General features: G+C 55.0%; 1 protein-coding gene across 1 annotated transcript in view; it reads right to left on the bottom strand.

Moving 5' to 3' along the window:
* Positions 1–18,745, bottom strand: part of LOC113202153 (transcription factor CP2) — a gene marked incomplete in the record, with an annotated part of 47,190 nt that overhangs the window by 5,039 nt on the left and 23,406 nt on the right. The window contains 11 exon segments of the mRNA XM_052268597.1: positions 9,344–9,429; positions 9,935–10,045; positions 10,159–10,305; positions 10,410–10,622; positions 10,720–10,864; positions 10,989–11,082; positions 11,167–11,327; positions 11,404–11,478; positions 11,562–11,658; positions 12,769–13,039; positions 13,119–14,250. Coding sequence (XP_052124557.1) covers positions 9,344–9,429; positions 9,935–10,045; positions 10,159–10,305; positions 10,410–10,622; positions 10,720–10,864; positions 10,989–11,082; positions 11,167–11,327; positions 11,404–11,478; positions 11,562–11,658; positions 12,769–13,039; positions 13,119–13,271 — 1,553 coding nt within the window.

Below are 18,745 nucleotides of genomic sequence, written 5' to 3'. Positions count from 1 at the left end.
GAGCCGGAGCCGAGCCACAGCCCATGGCCCGTGCGCAGGCAGGTCCTTTGCAGGACAGCCTGGCAGCGATAGGGCTTGCGTGCCGAGCCCCGCGCTGCAACCACCCCCAGCCCAGCCCCAGCCCAGGTCACCCCCGTCCCACGTATACAGTGCAGTACCCTCCCAAACACGGCCAGCGGGGAGCGCGCAGAGCACAGAAACGGAAGAGAAAGAAAGCGGTCAGAGGGAATGCGGCGCACCAGCCGGGCCGGCCAGAGCAATTGTCCTTCCCCCCGTTCCGTCCCGTCCCGCGGCTCCACTCGCTGGCTCCTCCTCTTGTCCGCCGTCCAGGCTCACTGGTCTAAATTTAGCGTCGCGTCGCGAGTCGGCGCTGGCGGAGGGGGGAGGAGGCAAGGCCCCGCCAAACGCAAATAGCCATGGCCACGACAACATGGGCAGGGCACGGCCCGGCACGGCCGCGCAGCAGCACGCCCGCCCCGCTAGCCCCGCGAGCCCCGCTATCGGACCAGCTCCACCCGTCCCCGCCCCGCGCCCGCAGAGTCGAACCGGGTTGAAGTGAACTGACCCGCACCGGTTGCAGGCGCCGCTCGCGAGTGCGCGTGTCCTCTGTGCACACCTGAGCCGCCAGGCAAGCGGGTCTGAGAAAGAAAAAGGCGCGAGCGCGCGGAGGCTCCTGGCCGCCCGCTCGCGCGGTAGCGCCGTGGAGGTAGGCAACCCGCCCGCACCCACGTCCACGGCGGCGGGCGGTTGCCTACCCCACCCCTGGCTCGGCCGGAGGGGCTGCTGGCTGGCTTCACGTCGCTTTGCGCGCCCGCTGCGTCCTGTTGGCCGGGCCCCGCGCCGCCCGCTATCCTGTTCCGGCGGAAGTGTATCGCCCTCGGCTGAACGGCGCCACTTTCGTTTGTTTACGCCGCCGCCGTGTTTTCTCCCGATCAAATCCCGCAGTCAGTGTTGTTACTCTTCGATCGTGTGCTTTACCGTCGAAGGAAAGGAGGGGTGGGGGTCGGACGGAACCCGAAGTGTACTGCGCGGTACCTGTTCCCTCTGGGATAAACAACAACAGCAGCAGCAGGCTCTCCTGGCTGATGAAACACGTTCCAAAACACGACAACGACGAGCGCCACCACCACCACAACGTCCCCACCGCCGCCAAGAGAGTGAGAGATGAGCGGGGAGAGAGAGACAGAGAGCGGCGGGACTATAGGGGGGGGGGGACTTTTTCCTACATCACGCCCGCCTCTGAGAGAGCGCCACCAAACGTGTGTGTGTATACCTTACTCTGCATAGTCGACTTTGGACCCCCTCTCTCTCCCCTCCCCTAACCTCCCCGTGCGCCACGCCCCGCCACACGGCGGCCAAAACTAGAGCGCCATGTTGCCGTGAGTTGAGGCAGTCCCGTCCCGTCGCGCCCCGTCGCCAACTAACTCCAGAAGCAGGGGCAGCACTACCACGGCGCACAGTGCGGCAGATCTCGAAAAAGGTGGACATATTCCAAATTTTCACTTTGTCATACTAACTATTTTGTCTGTCCAGGGCGAATCTACAATGTTCGAAGCATCTAAAACGGTTACTCTCATATTTTTAAGCTATCACATTTATTTTCTATAAGCCCTCAAAAGTGAGTCATCAGAAGCGCAATCGGCGCGCTCCTTCCCGCGCAAATTACACGTATTTTACTACCTAATTTCCATTAAACAGGAGCCTAAATGTAAAATCAAAGTTATCTTTCAAAATATGCAGGACAATTAAAATCAATCTTCCATTTTTAGCGATAAAAATAGTGTTTTTTGGACACCTGCATTGAGACTTCATCTCTTGACCCGATATCTTTGAATTGAGTTATAAAACGATTGCCGCCGATTGCCGCGATTTCGTGCACATTGGAATAAAGTTCAAACATTAGTGAACTGATTCTGACTGAGAACGGCTGCCGCAATCCGCCGCTTTAGTTTTGCGGAGTAAAACTATAGAGGTGCTTTGAGGTTAGGAACATCACTCTGTACATGCCGATTTATGCAGTTTTATAGACTTGTGGCCATCGCACGAGTCTAAAACTCGGTCAGTAACAGATAAAAATACTACCAATCCGTTTCCGAGCTGTTTCCCTTTGATTCACGCCTAATATAGCTGATATTTCAATCTAAAACTGACTCTGTGCACTCACTCGCTACATACAACGGTAAGTGGACTTTTCTGGTAATTTTACACAAAATAGGAGGGAATTCCAGGTCATTCGTGATTCCCATTTAATTAAAGAATATTTCAACACGTTTCTAATAGTGTTTCCTTTGAAAAAAATTAAAAATTTCAATTTTTATACAAAAATATTTTTATAAATCGTACTTTAAAATCGAAATATTAATAGCAAAGGGCATAAAAACTATGCTGTAACTTCCAGAAACAAGGAAAGTCAAATTAAAGTCAAAGGGGTCGTTATTAGAATTATGTCCACCTTTTTCGAGATCTGCCGCACTGTGCGGCGGCGTTGAGGTGTGCCGCGCCGAGCGCCACTACGTCGGGCACGGGGCACGGGGCACGGGGCACGGGCCGCGAGAGAGAGAGAGGTCGACACCCGCCTCAAGGACATCCGCACCGGCCTAAACAGCTGCACGAGGAGCAGCAGCGCAGCACCTCCACGCCGGCGTTGAGGCACGGGCCGAGCGTCACCGGGAGGACAGAGAGGGGTCGGCACCGGCTTCACCTCACTCGCGGCTGTAGGAAGAGCAGCACCATCACGGCGGCGTTGAGGTGCGCGCCGAGCGCCACCAGGACGGGCACACCGGCAGGGCACAGGCACAGAGAGGGGTCGACACCCGCCTCAAGGACAGCAGCACCGGCCTCACAGCTGCAGGAGCAGCTCCCACTCATGTCGCTGCAGCAGCAGCTGCTGCTCCTACTGCTGCTGCTTCGAGCGGAGGGAGGGTAGCCGGGGCGGACGGAACCGGTTCGCCTGCTGCACTTCGCGGTGTTCCCCCTCGCACCGCCCCGCTCTACCCACCCGCCCTCAGCCGTGCGCCTGCTGGTGCCCTGTGCCGCGACTTCTCACAATTTGCACGGAGCGAAAATGCAGCTGCAGCGGCCGCAGCAACGTAGGAGGTCGGTTACATTGCACGAAGATAGCCTGAGAAACTCACGAAACAACGTACAACGCACGTGGAGTAGGGGCATCGAAAACTCTTCCGTTTTTTGTTGTTGCTTGGTTTGATAACATCCGAGGCGGGGGCGGATGGCAACTAGAGAGGAAGCGATCACTGCCCAGCCAGGTGAGGATTTTTGCGACACGGCCGGATCTTGGGAGAGTCCGTCTACTAAGAGACGGCGGCAGGTGACAAAAAAATTTGGCATGTTATAGGGCAGTTCCCTTGGATTCGCGTCAAATTTTCCAAGTTTCAACGAAATCGGAGATTAACACCTGAAAAGGTTCCCTTGTAAGACAGTTCGTGACGCCACCGCCACCACCAAGCCGATCTGGATCGAGCCGGGCTAGGCGCGGCTAGCACGGCGACGCCCAAGGGCCCCTAGCCGGGCTCTGCCGGACTTGGGCCCTGGGCCTGCTGCTGGTGGCGCACGAGGGGCGCGGCACGGACGGCGCCGCCGCGGCCACCGCACCGCTCCGGTCGAGAACCGGATCCACCCGGCTGGCCCGGCTGGCCGGTCATCAGCAGCGCGACGCGGAGTATTTGCGGAACTCGACGGGGGGACAGACAACGCGGGGGTGTTGGGGCGGAGGAGAGGGGGGAGGGTGTCAGAGTGAAGTGAAAGATAGTGGCGCTCCCTGCGCGAGTAAGTGCCCCACGGGCCGGGGAAGGACGAGTGGTGCGCGCGCCGGGGTGACCGCCATAGGGAAGCGAAAGCGAGGTCTCGTCGACCACCCTCAACAGACTCCGGCATGCTGCCCCACATCAGCTCCCTGTCCCCGGGCCTTCCTTGTTTCTGCTGATTGTATTTGTTATTGTTCCTGGGCGCGGGGAGCTTACGGGTCCGACCAGATCTATCGGCGCCAGCCTATCACGAACCCGCAAACTCGAAAAATTATCGCCGCCTTGCCTTGCCCGGAATACAGAGCCAGCAGGTCACGCGACAGCAAAGCGGCTGCGTCGACTGGAGCAGCTATTATGGCGGCCATTCGGAAATATCGCCACTTTCCGGCTCCAACGACCAACAGCGAGGGGTCCCAGCACCCACCCCCCCGGGGGCTGGTATAGCACCCCGCGGTGCACCGGGGTGCGGGGTTTTGGGTGAGGTCGAGGGGCAGCGGCGCGGGGACGGGGCACGGGCGGCAGGGCACACACACACGCACGCTCGCCGCACGCACCCGCTGGACAAAAACAAACGAGCAGATTGGTGCAGAGGGCCGCACGGGGGGCCGCGGGGGGCACGAAAGGGACGCGCCACGTGACTGGGACGCGTCAAGGCGGGCGGGGCCGGCCGGGTCGGCGGGGCGAGGAGTGAGCGATCCGGATTCATCCAGTTCTCCTCCTCCCGCCGCACAATAAGACTGACTTATCGGCGGCGTCGAGCGCGGCTTTGGGACGAGAGAGGGAGGGAGAAGTGGGGGGGGGGGGGAGGTGGAAAATTTGAGAGGGAGATGAGATGTGACGCTAAATCATTTAAAAAGATAGCTTTTAGAACCAACAGCTATGGTAAACTCCGATCACTTCGTTTTCTTTTTACCAGCAAGGCAACAACAGATGGATTGAAAGAGAATTGGCACCTGTGAGGACAGTTCAATTCTTCTGTGCAGGTGTGATAAACAATTTGATTTTGAAAGTGACCTTTCAACGGGGGCCACGATATTGTCGTCCTCCAATCTGAGATGTCGTTATATCGTTACGCGGGATGAGCGGAGGGTAGAAAGGAAGAGGTGAGTACGTCAGAAGGGCATCACGTGACGCGTCAAGATAGGAAAGAAAGGGGGAAGGTGGGAAGGGGGTGACGTCGGCCGGGCTCCTCGGTTCCTTTGGGTGAGACGCGACTGGCCACCCCACCACAACAACACTCCGCCCCCCTCCAGCTCCACTTAGGGCCTGGTCGCCAGGAACTTCCCTGACGCATTACACTGTCCACACGGCCGGAAGACACCCCCCCCCCCCCCTCACCTCGTCCCCGCTCAACCACCACAACCACCCACAGGTGGCCTATAAAAAGGTCGCCCAGGAAGTGAGAGGACAACGTCAACGCGTTGTATAGTGAGACAGAAGCAACTCGTGGCGGCGCGTTTACAACTGAAGGTACAAGTGTACCTCACAGGTAGCGCGGAGGGTACCACTGCCACGACGGGTACCGCCGCACCACCGTCCCGCCGTTCGATGTGGTGCACCGCGCGGCACGGCTTACCGGCCCACCAACCGGCCCATTCCGGATCGAGCCGCGCCGCGCCGGGCCCGGCGGGGGCAAGCGCTGCTCGTGGCTCCGCCCCGCCGCGCCCCCGCGCGCCCGCGCCCGGACCCAGTGCCTGCCGCCCCACCCGCAGGTGCACGACGCCCGCCACCCGCCAGGACAACAACAACCCCGCGCCGGGCGGGCGCGCGCCACCACCACCGGGGCCCGGACCGAAACACGACCACAACGCTGACGTCAGAGTCACGGCACGGAGGTGCGAATCACGTAGTGGCGACCTCCCTCTCACCCCCACTGAGGAGCAGGGTCACCCGCGCCCCGTACGAACAACGGTACTGCGCAGGGCGCAGGACGCGAGCCCAGCGCGGCCGGCTCAGCTCTCTCCATCAGTATAGCGACGCTCATTCTGCTGCGTTGTACTATTTTCGCACCGCACACTTCCCCCATAGTTTCGCTCCCGCCCCCTGCTCCTCACATTCGCCACACCTTATGACTTTCGCGCCTCGCCTCCAGCAGAGGCAGCGCGACACTGACCTCCCGCCGCTGCCCGCGTCTCGCGCGGTTCCAGTCCAGGAAGTTTTCCATGTCCCAGCCCCAGCCGACGACGTCGTGCCGCATCGTTCGGCTCGGCTGGCGAGGACTCCACTGCCAGAAAACGGCACACCAGAAACGGACAAAACAATAAGGTGCAAGGCGAACACATTCGCCAATCGTCTCAGCAGACCACGGTGGCGCCTAGCTTGGCGGCTTGCCCGAGTAGGCAACCCGCCCGCACGCGCGCGTTCGGTACGCCAGTACGGTCTAACTACCCGGGGCGAGTCGTCAGCCACCAGGCACCGTGATCCGGGATCGCCCATGCACATTTATTTGAACGCGGGCTCTTTTTCGGGCAGAGTTTCCCGTCGGCCCTGCGGGCCCTGGGGCCGCGACCTTCCCTGCTGCTGCTCGGCTATGGGCCCCACGGCCACGGCCATCAGGGTAGGGCCTGCAGGGAGGGGGCACGCCGCTGCAGTGTCAATGCCGAGGTCCGCGGCGAGGCTCGGTGAGTGGAAAATTGTGTCAGCGAGACGAATCCAGCAAAAACAGAGTCGGGCCAGGCTTCGGAGGAGAGGGGGGCAGGAGGGGAAATTAATCTGCATAAAGCTGGCCTGGCTGGCCAGCCCCGTGTGTCAACCGGCCCCTCGAGGAGCACTCGAGCAAGGATGAGAGATTACGCGATATTCTGGCAGATGTTGTCGCCGCGGCGCCCGCTTGGCGTGGCGCGTCGTGGCCGCGCGAGCCGTGAGGTGGCCGCCACTGGCGCTGCCGTGATAGGGCGTTGATACTGTATCGCACACGTGTTGTTTCGGCGTCGAACCAAAATACTACACACCCCGTCGGAGGGAGCGGCACGGGGAGGGGCACAGGGGGTGGGGTGCGGTGGGGGCGCTAGGGTAGGGTGCCACAAGAGAAACGCCACGGCAGGTAACATACACTGTTAAAAATCCTGTACCAAAGTACAGAAAGAGTACAGGATTCCGTACAGGATAAGGTACAGAACACCCGTACTTTATTACTGTAGTGCCCATAAGGCTCCATGTTAAAAATTCCTGTACTCTGTACTCAAAACACCGTACTTAGCAAGTACAGGAAGACCGAGAAACAAGTTGACCAATAAAGTACTGTTCAACTCCTGTGCTTTTTTCAAACAGTGTATATAATATGGCGCGTCACAACCACCACCAAAACCACCTCACGAGCTGATCACGACGGGTGGCGGTTGTGAGAGGAGGGTGTAGAAGACAAAGGCGCCATCATAGGAGAGCGAGAGGATAAGGCAAGGGAGAAGGGAGAGGAAAACAGAGGACGATGGGCGTAAAGGCTGGGGGCCCGGTCGGGCCCGCGGGGGCCCGGCGGCGAGCAGGCCACGCACGCCGACCAACAAGAGTACCAGACGGAACCAGCGGAAACCAGAGGGAGCCAGCGAGCCGATCCCCTACGGCACGGCGGCGCCACGGCGCAACAGCCCAGCCCGGCCACGCGGGCCTCGCACGGCGGCTCCAGCTCGCAACATTGTCGCAGCGGTGGACGTAATCTGAGGGGGTGGGGTGGAGGGAATGTCCGCTCGGACCCGCCCTGCCGCCCACGCGTGCCTGTCTGTCTGTCTATCCGTCCACCCGGGTTCATTCGTAGAAGTCGCACCCCCGCGAGGCCCGATCGAATCTGCCAGGCCGCGGCGGGACGTCCAGGGGAGGGTAGGTGGGCGCCGCCACCGTCGGGCTGAGCGAGACGACATCCTGGAGGCAGCTAAGCGACGCGCGCGTGCCACCACAACCAAAAAAATGTTTCCTCAAAAACAACATAACGAAATTTTACTCTTTCAAATAAAGTTGCCTTCGTTTAACGATAAAAAATAAAGACTTCTTTAATTTACTGAAAGAAAGTTTCCCTGATCCAAGTCTAAATTCAAGGAAATTTCTTGTTTCAAGGAAACAATTTTATAGGTTCTGGGGGCGTTAAGACCGTCGTCATGCTCGTAGCCCTTGAGGTTTTTAGGCGTGTGCGCGGCGGGGGGTGCGGCTGTGGCGCAGCAGGTGGCGCGCCGTCGGCTCTGTAAACGAACCCAGCAAAGCGTCAAAGAGATGCCCGCCCGAGCCTTCGGCGCGGCGCGCGGCGCGGACCGTTGAGGTCACGCCGCCGCCGGGGCAGCCGGCCGGGGCAGGGGGGACCCGCGCCCGTGTCGACGGCTACGGCTCTGCCTCGCAAATCGGATTGCGGTGGCTCAAGTCGGTTTGGATCAGATCTTCCGCGGCTCATGGCCGCCGCCGTGCTGTTCTTCGCGGCTATTATGCCCCGCTGCCCCGCCCCGCCCCACCTTCACCCGGCGCTAGCGGGAGGACGAAGAGAGCAGGGCGCGGGGTGCAAGGCAAGGAAAGGAGGGGACGGAGTGGGGCATGGTGACGGCTGAGTGACACGGGGCAGCAGCGGCGATGAGGCCCAGGAGGGAGGGGGTTGCTGAGGCTGAGGGGCCCAGTGCGTGCCCTGCCCAGGATGTCGTCATACCCAGGTCGTTTGCACGCCCGTGCTCAATGCCAAGGGCGGCCAAAGCCTGCCTCAGTGCCTCATCCGCCCCGTGTCAGCTCGGCCGGTCAGAGCCCTGCCAGCCGGTACCATCGGCCCGCCCCTCCCCCGTCTCGCGAGGAGGCTGGTCGCTGGTCGCGGCGCCGAGGGCGCGGCAGGATTCGCACCGCCCAGTGCAGGCCCCTCCCGGCCTGCGGCTGCGGCTGGCCTGGCCAGTCACGCAGTTCCACGCGAGGCGAGCGGTCGCGTCCTCGGCGCCGTGGACCTGAGCGGCCAGCCTTTAGGCGTCCTGCACCCTTGCCCTGCCCTGAGCTAGCCTAGGGCACGCTAGGGCTAGGCCCTACCCTGCCCTCCAGACGCCTGCGCACGCTACCTACCACCGAGGCAGGCCTGGCCTGGAGTGTGGAACGCCAGCGAGCAGGTGAGTGATGGGTGTCGACGATTTGGGAGATCAATAACCCATCTGGGCGAGTGTGTAAAGGCTAGAGGGAAGAACCACAACCTACCAAATTGTCGCACGTTTGAAAAAAAAGACAGGCAGACTCGGCTGTCGCTTAAGCTTGGAAAAGTCCAGGAGGCCAGGTTGGTAAAAGAGGACTTTCGCCCCGCCGCACAACTGACTCAATCTGGATTTGGCTGGGTACGGCAGGACATGCAGGTGAGGTGAGTTGGGAGGGGAAGGCCAAGGCACGACTATAATAGCCAGGGGAGAATGGACTTGTGCACGGCGCTGACCGCCTACCTCAACAGCCACAGTTGCTCCACAAGTGAGCAGCAGCATTTTGTTATAGACATATTTGCTAATTGGAACTTATGTTGATGGGTTTAATCTTTCTTGTATGTGTAAGTGAACTGAATTAGTTAAAAATTGTGTTCACAGTTGGGTTGAGGTGTAATTTGTTTAGTGAAACGAAAAGAAAATGAGATAAATAGTCTGGCTTACCCTAGCTCTGCAATGGCTGGCGCTGGAATTGTCACACATGGAGAGGCAGACGTACTCATGGGGGGTGCCACTGCTTCATTTGAAATCTGCAAAAAAAAAGGGGGGGGGGGAAATAGTTATAAATAAGAATCTCAAATAGTGGTGGATAGAAAATAAACTTTGTCAGCAGAAATAAAGTTGCATTTAATCTAGCTTTTATTTTTACAGTTGGACACTACAGCACGAGGAAAGATGGATTTCCAATTTAGTATTTAATCCTTTTTAACTACTAACTTGTGTACAGCAGCATGTGCAGAAAGAGTCTACATTTTGTCAATATATCCTCAAAACACAATCTAAGTTATTGTTTCAACTTTATTCTTTCAGAATATTGTGTTGTATTTTAATTTTGCAAGGCCTTTAGAGAATCAATAATCCAAATTGCTCTGATATTTAAAATAATAAGAATCTAAGAGCAAGTGAGGAGAGGCGTTCAATTCATCAAAGGGGGAGCATCCAGAAAGGCTTTTATTGCAAGATTTGCCAAAAGTAAAATATTTTGTTGATTTGCTTCGCTTCATGGTCTAAAAATATTATTTTAAGTAAACTTACATCAGTGAGTACAGTGCAGTCATATGATGGTTGAAATTTGTCCTGTTCTTGCATGGGGCGTTTCATTATTTTTTCACGATCTTGTTTGTGTTTGCGATCTGCTCCTTTGAGCTAAAACAAAAACAATGGAAAATCTTGTGTTTAATATGAAAGTAAAATGTCAAATAAAACATACTAAAACCAGAATTAAAAAAAGAGGTCAAACCCAACTGAGTTTTATTTACCTTGAACACTTTAATCTGGCAGGCAGCAGCATGCAAACGTTTCGCAGAATTGTCTCCATGGAGGAAAGTTTCGATTTGAACACGAAATGGAACACCTTTCTCACCACCATGCTTCTTTGGGGTGAATTCAGTGCTGATGCAATTCACCTAAAATATTTGAGAGGTATTGGTTTGGTTTTTAAAATCCACAATTTTAATTTTATTTCATTTAAAAATAGCTTATGTACAGGGAAAATGGCTGGCAAACCAACCTTTATGTACACTCCAACTTCTTTTGTGGCATCCCACAAAAATTCTACAGTGTTGAGTTGCGAAGAATCTTGAGAAATGTCGAATGCCCCATAAGAGAGAGGTACATCAACTTCTACGATTCGTTCTCCAGGGCGAGATGCCTGCCAAGCTGTAATCTGCTCACGCTCCATGTATTGCAAACGGCGATCATGGAAGCAGATTCGAATTACACTCTGAAACATACAAAATAAAAACCAAGCAAATGAACAAATGAAAAAACTAAAATTAAACACAAAATATCCAATTTAGAAATAGATATTTAAAAAATACCTTGAGGACTCTGCCGCGGTAGTTGGAAAGCTCTCCGAGCTTCTTCAGCTTAATCTCATAGGACTGGCCTTGGTTCAGATAGGTAAGAGTTTCTTCTGTTACCTTGGTGGCAATTGATGTGGCTGCAGCCAACACATACTGAAATCTATAAGAAAAATATTTCAGTTTGTTAAAACAAAGCAATAAGCACGCAAATCAACACATACTAGCAAATAAAATACCGACAATAGTTTCTAAGCACAGTTCAACTATCATTCAACAAAAATTACCTGCAATCTCCAATCGGAGGGGTTTGATCAGCTGTGGCATTTGGGAAAAACGATTCTACAGCAGGATTGTTAGGAGACACTGCAGCAATAGCAGCTAGAAAGATAAAATAAATCAATAAATAGTTTGACAGTTATACCAATAAGATAATGCAGAATGTTGAAAAATAATATTTCTTACTCGAACACTCCTGATTGGGAGACTGCTGTGGTCCTGGCAATGCAGGCTGCAGTAAATGGTGCAGGGGTGATGACTGGAGTTGCTGAGTCGGTTTGTTGCTGACAGGAGTCTCTGGTTCCACCAGATTTGTTCCCAGTGAAAGAGGAGACATGTGAGCAACTCTGTAAAGTAATCAAAGTTTAGGAAAAATAAAAATAAGATCATAAACGTTTGCAGCAAAAAGGCAAATGAACTCACCCATTCTCATTTGGTGAGGGAGACGGAGCTTCCTGCTTGAAGACAGTCAAGCTGGGGAGGCTTAAAAATGCCTCACTAAAACAACAAAAGAAAAAGACAGTTATATAAGAGTCTGAAGCATCCCATTAACCACTAAAGTTCTTCTACCAGAAACAAACCTTATATTGTAGGTGTCAACACCTAGGCCATCTAGGTCTGCAGTTAAGTTGTCACCAAGGTCCCTCATAGGCCACGAAGTGCGACTCAGGGTAGAACCTACGACAACATTGAGACACATTACATATAGCAATTCTATAAAACTATAAAATGACCAAAAACAATGAAAGAATTTTATTTGTCAGATTTAAAAAAAAATTTAAAAAAAACTGTGATCACACAAAATCTACAAAATATGGCAATAAGACCTTCGTGTTCTTTCACATTTCAATTTAAATCAATATAATAACAAAACTTAATCTAAGAGCATAAATCTCACCCCACATATTGATGAGCTTAAATGCTAATAAAGTAGCAAGAAGATTGAAAGATTACAACAAAATCCGCCACCGGACTGTGGGTCTCCACACAGGTCTCCAACCCAATGCAATTTGCACATTCTTCAGGGATTTTCCTTTAATTTTGTTGCCTCTCACTCTTTGCACCATTTGTCCTATCTGAATAATGTTGAAAACTATCTCCGCTAGCCAGACACAAAAACAAAATACTCCCACTTCTGTTTGAAGTACAACACTTTTTGTAGTACAATTCCTCTATCACTAAATCTTGAAAGTTCAAGTCCGGAGCCAACAGAAAAAACAACACCTATACTATTTCACTATTTCAAAAGTTTCATTAAGTCTTTGCACTAGCACAAAACACAGTAGTTCATTATCAGATGCTTTCACAGAGCAAGAGCATTATGTAATCAAGTAAGTAAACTACAAAGATTTCCCTGTTTTCTGCCATATTTGTTAGGCACAATCAAACTAGATAGAAATGTGAGTATACAGGCAACACTTTAGTGTGCTCCTGCCTTGAAAGAAGCAATGCTACTAAAGATGGAGTGCCAACTTGCCCGTCAGAGATTCTTACTCCGCACAACTGATAAGCTTATCTATACAGCTGATGTTAAATTGTGACCCTCATGTTGTCTCTCCTTCTGCCCTCTTTTATCACCATTTGTTTATTTTCTTTCAAAAATTTTAAAAAGTTGAAATTTTTATTGCATTTTGATTTTAAATTTCATAAATTTAGTTCCAGTAAGACATATTTTTTTATTTTTTTTTAAGACTAATTTGTATTTTTTTCCTTTTTTTCTTCAATGTTCTAAGACTTTCTACCTCTTTTTCAGATATTTAGTTGATTTGAATAATTTTTAAGCCTTACCTGTGTCTCTCTTGTGATCCCTCATAAGGGCTGTATCAACAGAAGTCAGATCAGTTGTATCTGGATTTATATTATCAAGACAGTCGGAGAGCAGGAGCTGGTCACGACTGATTTTGGAGCTGGGTGGCACACTGGAATCACTATCATCGTCATCCCAACCCCTGCGTTTTCGACTACCAACCATCGTATGATCTATGTTGGTGGAAACAGGGAGTTCAAGTGGCACACCCAGATCATACAAGTTCTTTGCCTTGATGTCGCCAAAAGAGAACTGGAAACAAAAAAAGGGAAACGTAACATTAAATTTCATTCAACTACTTCTATATCTATATAGCCGACAGAATACATGCCTTTACTTCTCCGGACCAAGGGTGCAGTTCCTCAAGAATATCAGAGTTCGGTGAGTGAGTTTCACTCGGAGACCAGGAAGGCGGCTCTAGGCCAGCCTCTAGCGGCAATTCCATGAGCTCCTCCACGCCGTTCAGGGCAAACTGCACTTCCATTCCTCCCAGCACGCGCAAGGGCGTAGCTCTAGAGCATGGCCCCTGGACGTTTATGCTTTAGACCGTTGTTCTGGTGAGGGGCGGAAGAACTGCTGCACCAACACAGCTCTCGGGCGTCTTTCCATCCAGACCATTTGTATGGAACTTTTAAAGGCGAAAAATGGTCCTCCTCCTATCTTCCTCGTCCTCCTCACTCTCCCTCTCAGACACACACAATCACTGAATTTAAAACCTCTTGCTTGTTTATAGGGACTTATCCCATTACCCGTACAGAATATCATGTAGCACTCCGGAGGCGCTATTTTCAGGCGGCTCTGCCGCAGGGGGGCTAAAGTCTGGCACGATTTCTCTCGTGCACAGTCACCTCCTTGGCGCTGAGCTCCAATACTGGATGCAATTGTTGCACACACCGCCGACGGCAGTGCTGATTTCTCTCTCGAATAGCTAACAGATCTGGCGGATCACAATTACTGCTGCTGTTGCTTTGCTTACAATAGTAACGTCGGCTACGTAACATAACCATCACCTTGTTCGAGGTGATTATGAACAACTTGTTGACCACTATTCAACAACAATCAACTAGTTTTCGGCCCCTTGAGCGGGCCCCTCCCACAAGTCACTCACACGGGACGCTCAATCCCCGGGCACTGAGTACTTCAACAGCCGTGGGAACTATCAGCTAATTTTCAGGTCTTCATGACATTTTACCAAAAGAGGAAAAACCTTCATTCTTCAAACTGTACGTCGACAGGAACCAGGACAAATGGCCAGCCCTTCACAAAGCCGCCGCTGCTTCTGGCGCTGCCTCCTTTAGACCCGCATCCCGTTCAGCTGAAGTGTTCCGACTCGCTCCGCTTCTTCTCGCGCTTGGGGATCCAGAAGTGGCGGCAGACGCCCGACAGCTCCTGCGGCGCGGCGCTCGACGGCTTGCTCTCCAACGTGGCGGCGAGGGTCAGCCCTCGATCACACATCCAGCGCTCTGCAACAGACACAAACATTCACAACATGAGTGACAAGAAGAAAAGATCAAGCGAACGAGACACGAAATACCAACAAAGCATGCGGCTGCAGGTCTAGCCCACCCTGCTGCACCACCAGAGTGTGTCATTGACACTGCTGTTCTGGTCGCTACTCCCCGCGCGTTAGTTCGTACCCCGCGCCCTGCAGGGTGTCCAGGTCCCCAGACCCCCCCCCCCCCCCCGAGCGTGGGGCATAGCCGCGCGGACTGCCAGCGCTACTCCGCGACGGGCTGACTGTGGTCGGGGGGCGAGCGGCGCGCCCGGGCCGCCTGGGCGGTAGGCCGCCGCGGGCCACCGCAGCGCACCAGAGGCGTGCGGGCTTGCCTACCGCGCTTCCGCAGGAGGTAAAGGCGGCAGGACAGCACAGCCCCCCGGGCCGCTATGCCCGCGCTGGGCTGGAGCAACTCCGTAGCCGGACAGGGTAAACTCACACTCCCTTTGGAAGCACAGCAGAGACCCGCCCAGCCATGCACCGGGAGTGTGCTGCCATTTGAGGGGGGCTGGGCCGCCAGTTGTGTCAGATTAGCCGGGCGGGGAGATGAGGCGACGACCCGCCCGCCCCGCTCCCCGCGACTGTAGAGTACCGGGATTCAAACGGATTCAAACGGCGGCGCGGCGACGAACTCACTTCCGGCGGCGGGCGGGTCCCGGCCCATCATCCCCCGCCTCCTGCGCCTCATCTCTAGCGGCACGACGGCGGTGGCGGTGCAGTATGGATGGTGACAGAGTCGGTGCCCAGAGCCGCACGTCACCGCTGCTGCCCCGCCGGCCCCGTGTCGCCTGCTCTCGGGCGGAGCACATGGTAACACGGGCACTGACTGATAAGATAAGGGCAAGGGGTGCGACGGGGGAGGGAGGGGAGGTACGGCGACTACTGGCAGTACTACTGGCCCCCTGCCTGCTGCGCCCGGCTCCTGCTGCTGATGAGGTGCCGTGCCGTGATCAGGGTCCCAGTTTCCCTCGTCCCCTCCTCCCTCCCGCCTTCGCCCTTTGCGTTATTGCGGCCTAGTTCGGCGCGTCCCCCCGGACCTGGACGGAACAAGGGACGCGCCGGGGGGCTGAACTGCTGGGGTCGGGGTGCCCGGCCGGCCGGCCGGCCGGCCGAGACCCGACTCCAATACGGCGTCACGTGACACGGGGAGCACTTCATCCTCGTCGAGTTCAGTAAAGGGCCAGCCACAGGATGCCAATGCTTCTCTTCCTCTCCACTCCCTCTGGTCAAGAAAACAACCCGCTCAGGACGAACCATCGCCACCCCCCCCCCCCTCTTTAACGTGCATCCAGAGGCGCCGTTAAAAGGGCGGGAAAACTTTCCGATGGTACGATTCGGGCGCACTACTAGTACCCAGTGTAGCAGCAGTTTCACCCGCCGCTCTCTAGCCCCGCCCACCACCACAATGGGCCGCCATTTCCGCGTCAAGTGGGCGCGATAGCGACAGAGAGGCGCCGCGCAGCCAGTTGGCGCGAATCAAACGAAGTCAAGCGGAAAATGTACACAAGTAGTGGTAATGAGAGCGGCCGCATGTGTGGGGGCGTCACCCGGCCCGTCAGCCGGCGTCAGCCCAGGGGCCCCCAGGGCAGGCGGGCGGGAGGGAGAGTCATCGCGCAAGTGCACGGCCCCGCCGCCAAGGCCGCGCCGGCCTAGGTCAAGGAGAGGACCTCGGGGACGAACTTAGGGAGGACCTTAGGGAGTGCCTTGGGGAGAGCCTTGGGGAGAGCCTTGGGGAGAGCCTTGGGGAGAGCCTTAGGGAGGCCAAGGGCAAGGGGAGTCATCGGGGGGTAACGTACGCGCAAGTGCCTGGCCTTGGCCCCACCCAAATCAAGGCCACGCTGTCCTAGGTCAAGGACAGGGCCTTAGGGGGCGGGGCGCGGGAACACCGGCCGACAATTTCGCGAACCTACCAACTGCTTCCCAAACTTGTGCGTAAAGTTTTAGACAGCCATAGTACAGTTTAAGACAGCCAGTTGTTTCCCTGACTCTTCAGCTACTGCTCGTGCCCCCGGGCGCGGCAGCGGCGGTCCCCGGTGTACTCCCTCTGCCGCGTCTCCTACCATCGACACACAGGTGGGCGTCCACGTGTCGGGAGATAAGCCCTTCTCCCCCCCACCATCACCCCCCGACCGGCCCTTCTGGGCGGCATGGTGCCGGCCGGGCCGGCCGGGCTGCGCCGAAAGGCTGACGTCGGTGACACTGGCTGGTGGGGCGGGGCGCGCTGACCTAGCAGCCTAAATCACCCCCGCACAATGCAAAGTGGGCAAGAATGCGGCCCCCTGCTTTGTAGGCCTCGCCACGGGGCGCGCTCGCTTAGCCCAAACAACTGCGATAGGGGCGAGGAGGGGGCACGACACAAATTAAGCGCGCGGCAATGATGATGAACACGAAATATCTCGTGGCGGCGTGTCGCGGATTTAGAGCCATACCCAACCCAACAACTCTGCCCTCTGATCTCGCTTGTCAATAACCTTTTCCGACTGCGAGGGGGAGGAGGAGGGTGGGCGGTGGGGAGGCACGCTCCAAGGTCGAAGGTCGCGCGCCACGCGCCACGCCACCAAAAACAACAAATCGACCAATCCGATCCGCCGGGCGCGATGGGAAAACGCATCCTCAGCGAAAAGCCTGACCGCGGGCGGGGTAGCACTCTAAATCGCAACCACGAGTCGAGTTCTAGAGTGCTGGAGGGCGGCGGGCGGTCAGGAACCAACACATCCCACACACAGCCGCCCCTGACGCCGCCGTCGTTGTCCCGCTACCCCTAATCACCTTGGGCGTGGGAATCTGAGCCCCGTCAACGACTGGCCCGGCATCGACCGAGCGCCGCGAGCACGTGGCGGCGAAGGGGGTAGGTCCGGACTGTAGTACACGTGCCGTTAAGTCAAAGTAAAGTAAAGGCACACTGTTGAAACCTCACGAAGGCCTCACCGTGGCTTTGAACACTATCATGCACATATGCCAGTTGCTCACTTTTGATAACAGAGTACAAAATACCAAAGGCAAGTCGGCGTTTGTACGTACTTAAGGTATTGCACCTTCAAATGCAATCCTCGTCCTTAGTTACCAAATTATAACCTTCCCCATTTGACGCGCGCACGCAAAAAAAAAACAGAATAGCTGGATACGTGATTTGATAGGTAGTAAAATTAGCTACAACAGCAACAGCTATAACTTTTTCGCTATCCTTACTGACCAGCCCGGACCAGCCACTACGGTTTTGACCTTAGCCGCCAGAACAAGAAAGTTGGCTCGCTTAGCTAATATTTATACATATTACGAATCCAGCTAATACATTCGCTTTCTCAGCTAATACTGTGCGGCACACACCGGCGCATACCGGCATCGCAAGGCGCGCCGCGCGTCACGTTTGTTGGATGTCCACCGTACTCGGATCCTAAAAAAAGAAAAGTCTGCTGCCGGCCGCCGGGCCCGCGGGGTGAAGCGATGGGGCGGGGCGGGGACCGGACAGAAATAATACATCCTCGCGAGGGCCTAGCATGCACGTCAAACACAAACCGCCTACCGCGGGATTCGTCTAGCCACATACGTAAACGTTCCCTTCGCATTTACGTATCACGCGGACACACTGTGTGTGAGCGTGTGGCCGAGATTTTAAATATATATTTTTAACGTGAATTCACTCAAACTTGTTGCGGCTCTTTGGTCGTTTCATTTCTCAGCACATCTGCTCCATTTTTTTTTTCGCGAGTATCTCTTTTGGTCTATTCAAGACAGTGTCTCTACTACACCTCCGTGACAAGGAGATGGGCTCACCCCCCACACCCCACGCCGGTCGCGAGGGCAGGGGCAAGTGCACTCTCGGGGTACAGTACAGCACGATCGGCGATTGCACTTTTCCTCATCCGCCTGCCCTTTTACCCCCACCTTGAGCCTGCGCCTAGGGCGTACAACTCTTTGGAATCAATACGTGTACCGGGTCTGATGTCCTCTGAAATTTCTCAATCATATTAAAATCCTCTGAAACCATACCGAGATCTGATTGAAACTACATCGGAACAACTTAAAATCAAACAAGGTGTTGGTGTACACGAGTTTTCGAAGTTTGTGAGCCCCTCTCGGAGAGCTCCGGTCTGGGGGGCGCCGCGCCGTCGGGCCGGCCGGAGTGAACTTGGCACGAATGTGCCCTTCACATCCTTCATTCCGGACAGTCACCCACCGTGCCGCCCAGCCCGCCCGCCCCGGGAGCCACGCTTCTCGCCACATTTACTACATTAGCAGGAGAGCGGCGCTGTCACGAACCCAATAATATTTTCGACCCCCTTTTCGGTACAACGCTGCTTCGAAATTTCACTCACTAGTCGCTATATAGTTTTGGGGGACAAGTGACGATTGGTCTGGAACATATTCTCGCAGTATCACTTCACATTCAGCTGCTGCTGGGCTGGGCCGATCCCCGGGCCCGGGCCGAGGGAGGGAGGAGGGAGAAAGGAGGGAGGAGCGGG

This window comes from Frankliniella occidentalis, unplaced genomic scaffold (assembly GCF_000697945.3).
Source record: "Frankliniella occidentalis isolate FOCC.00 unplaced genomic scaffold, Focc_3.1 Scaffold4, whole genome shotgun sequence".
Lineage (NCBI taxonomy): Eukaryota > Metazoa > Arthropoda > Insecta > Thysanoptera > Thripidae > Frankliniella > Frankliniella occidentalis.
This window is presented reverse-complemented; position numbering and strand designations above follow the sequence as displayed.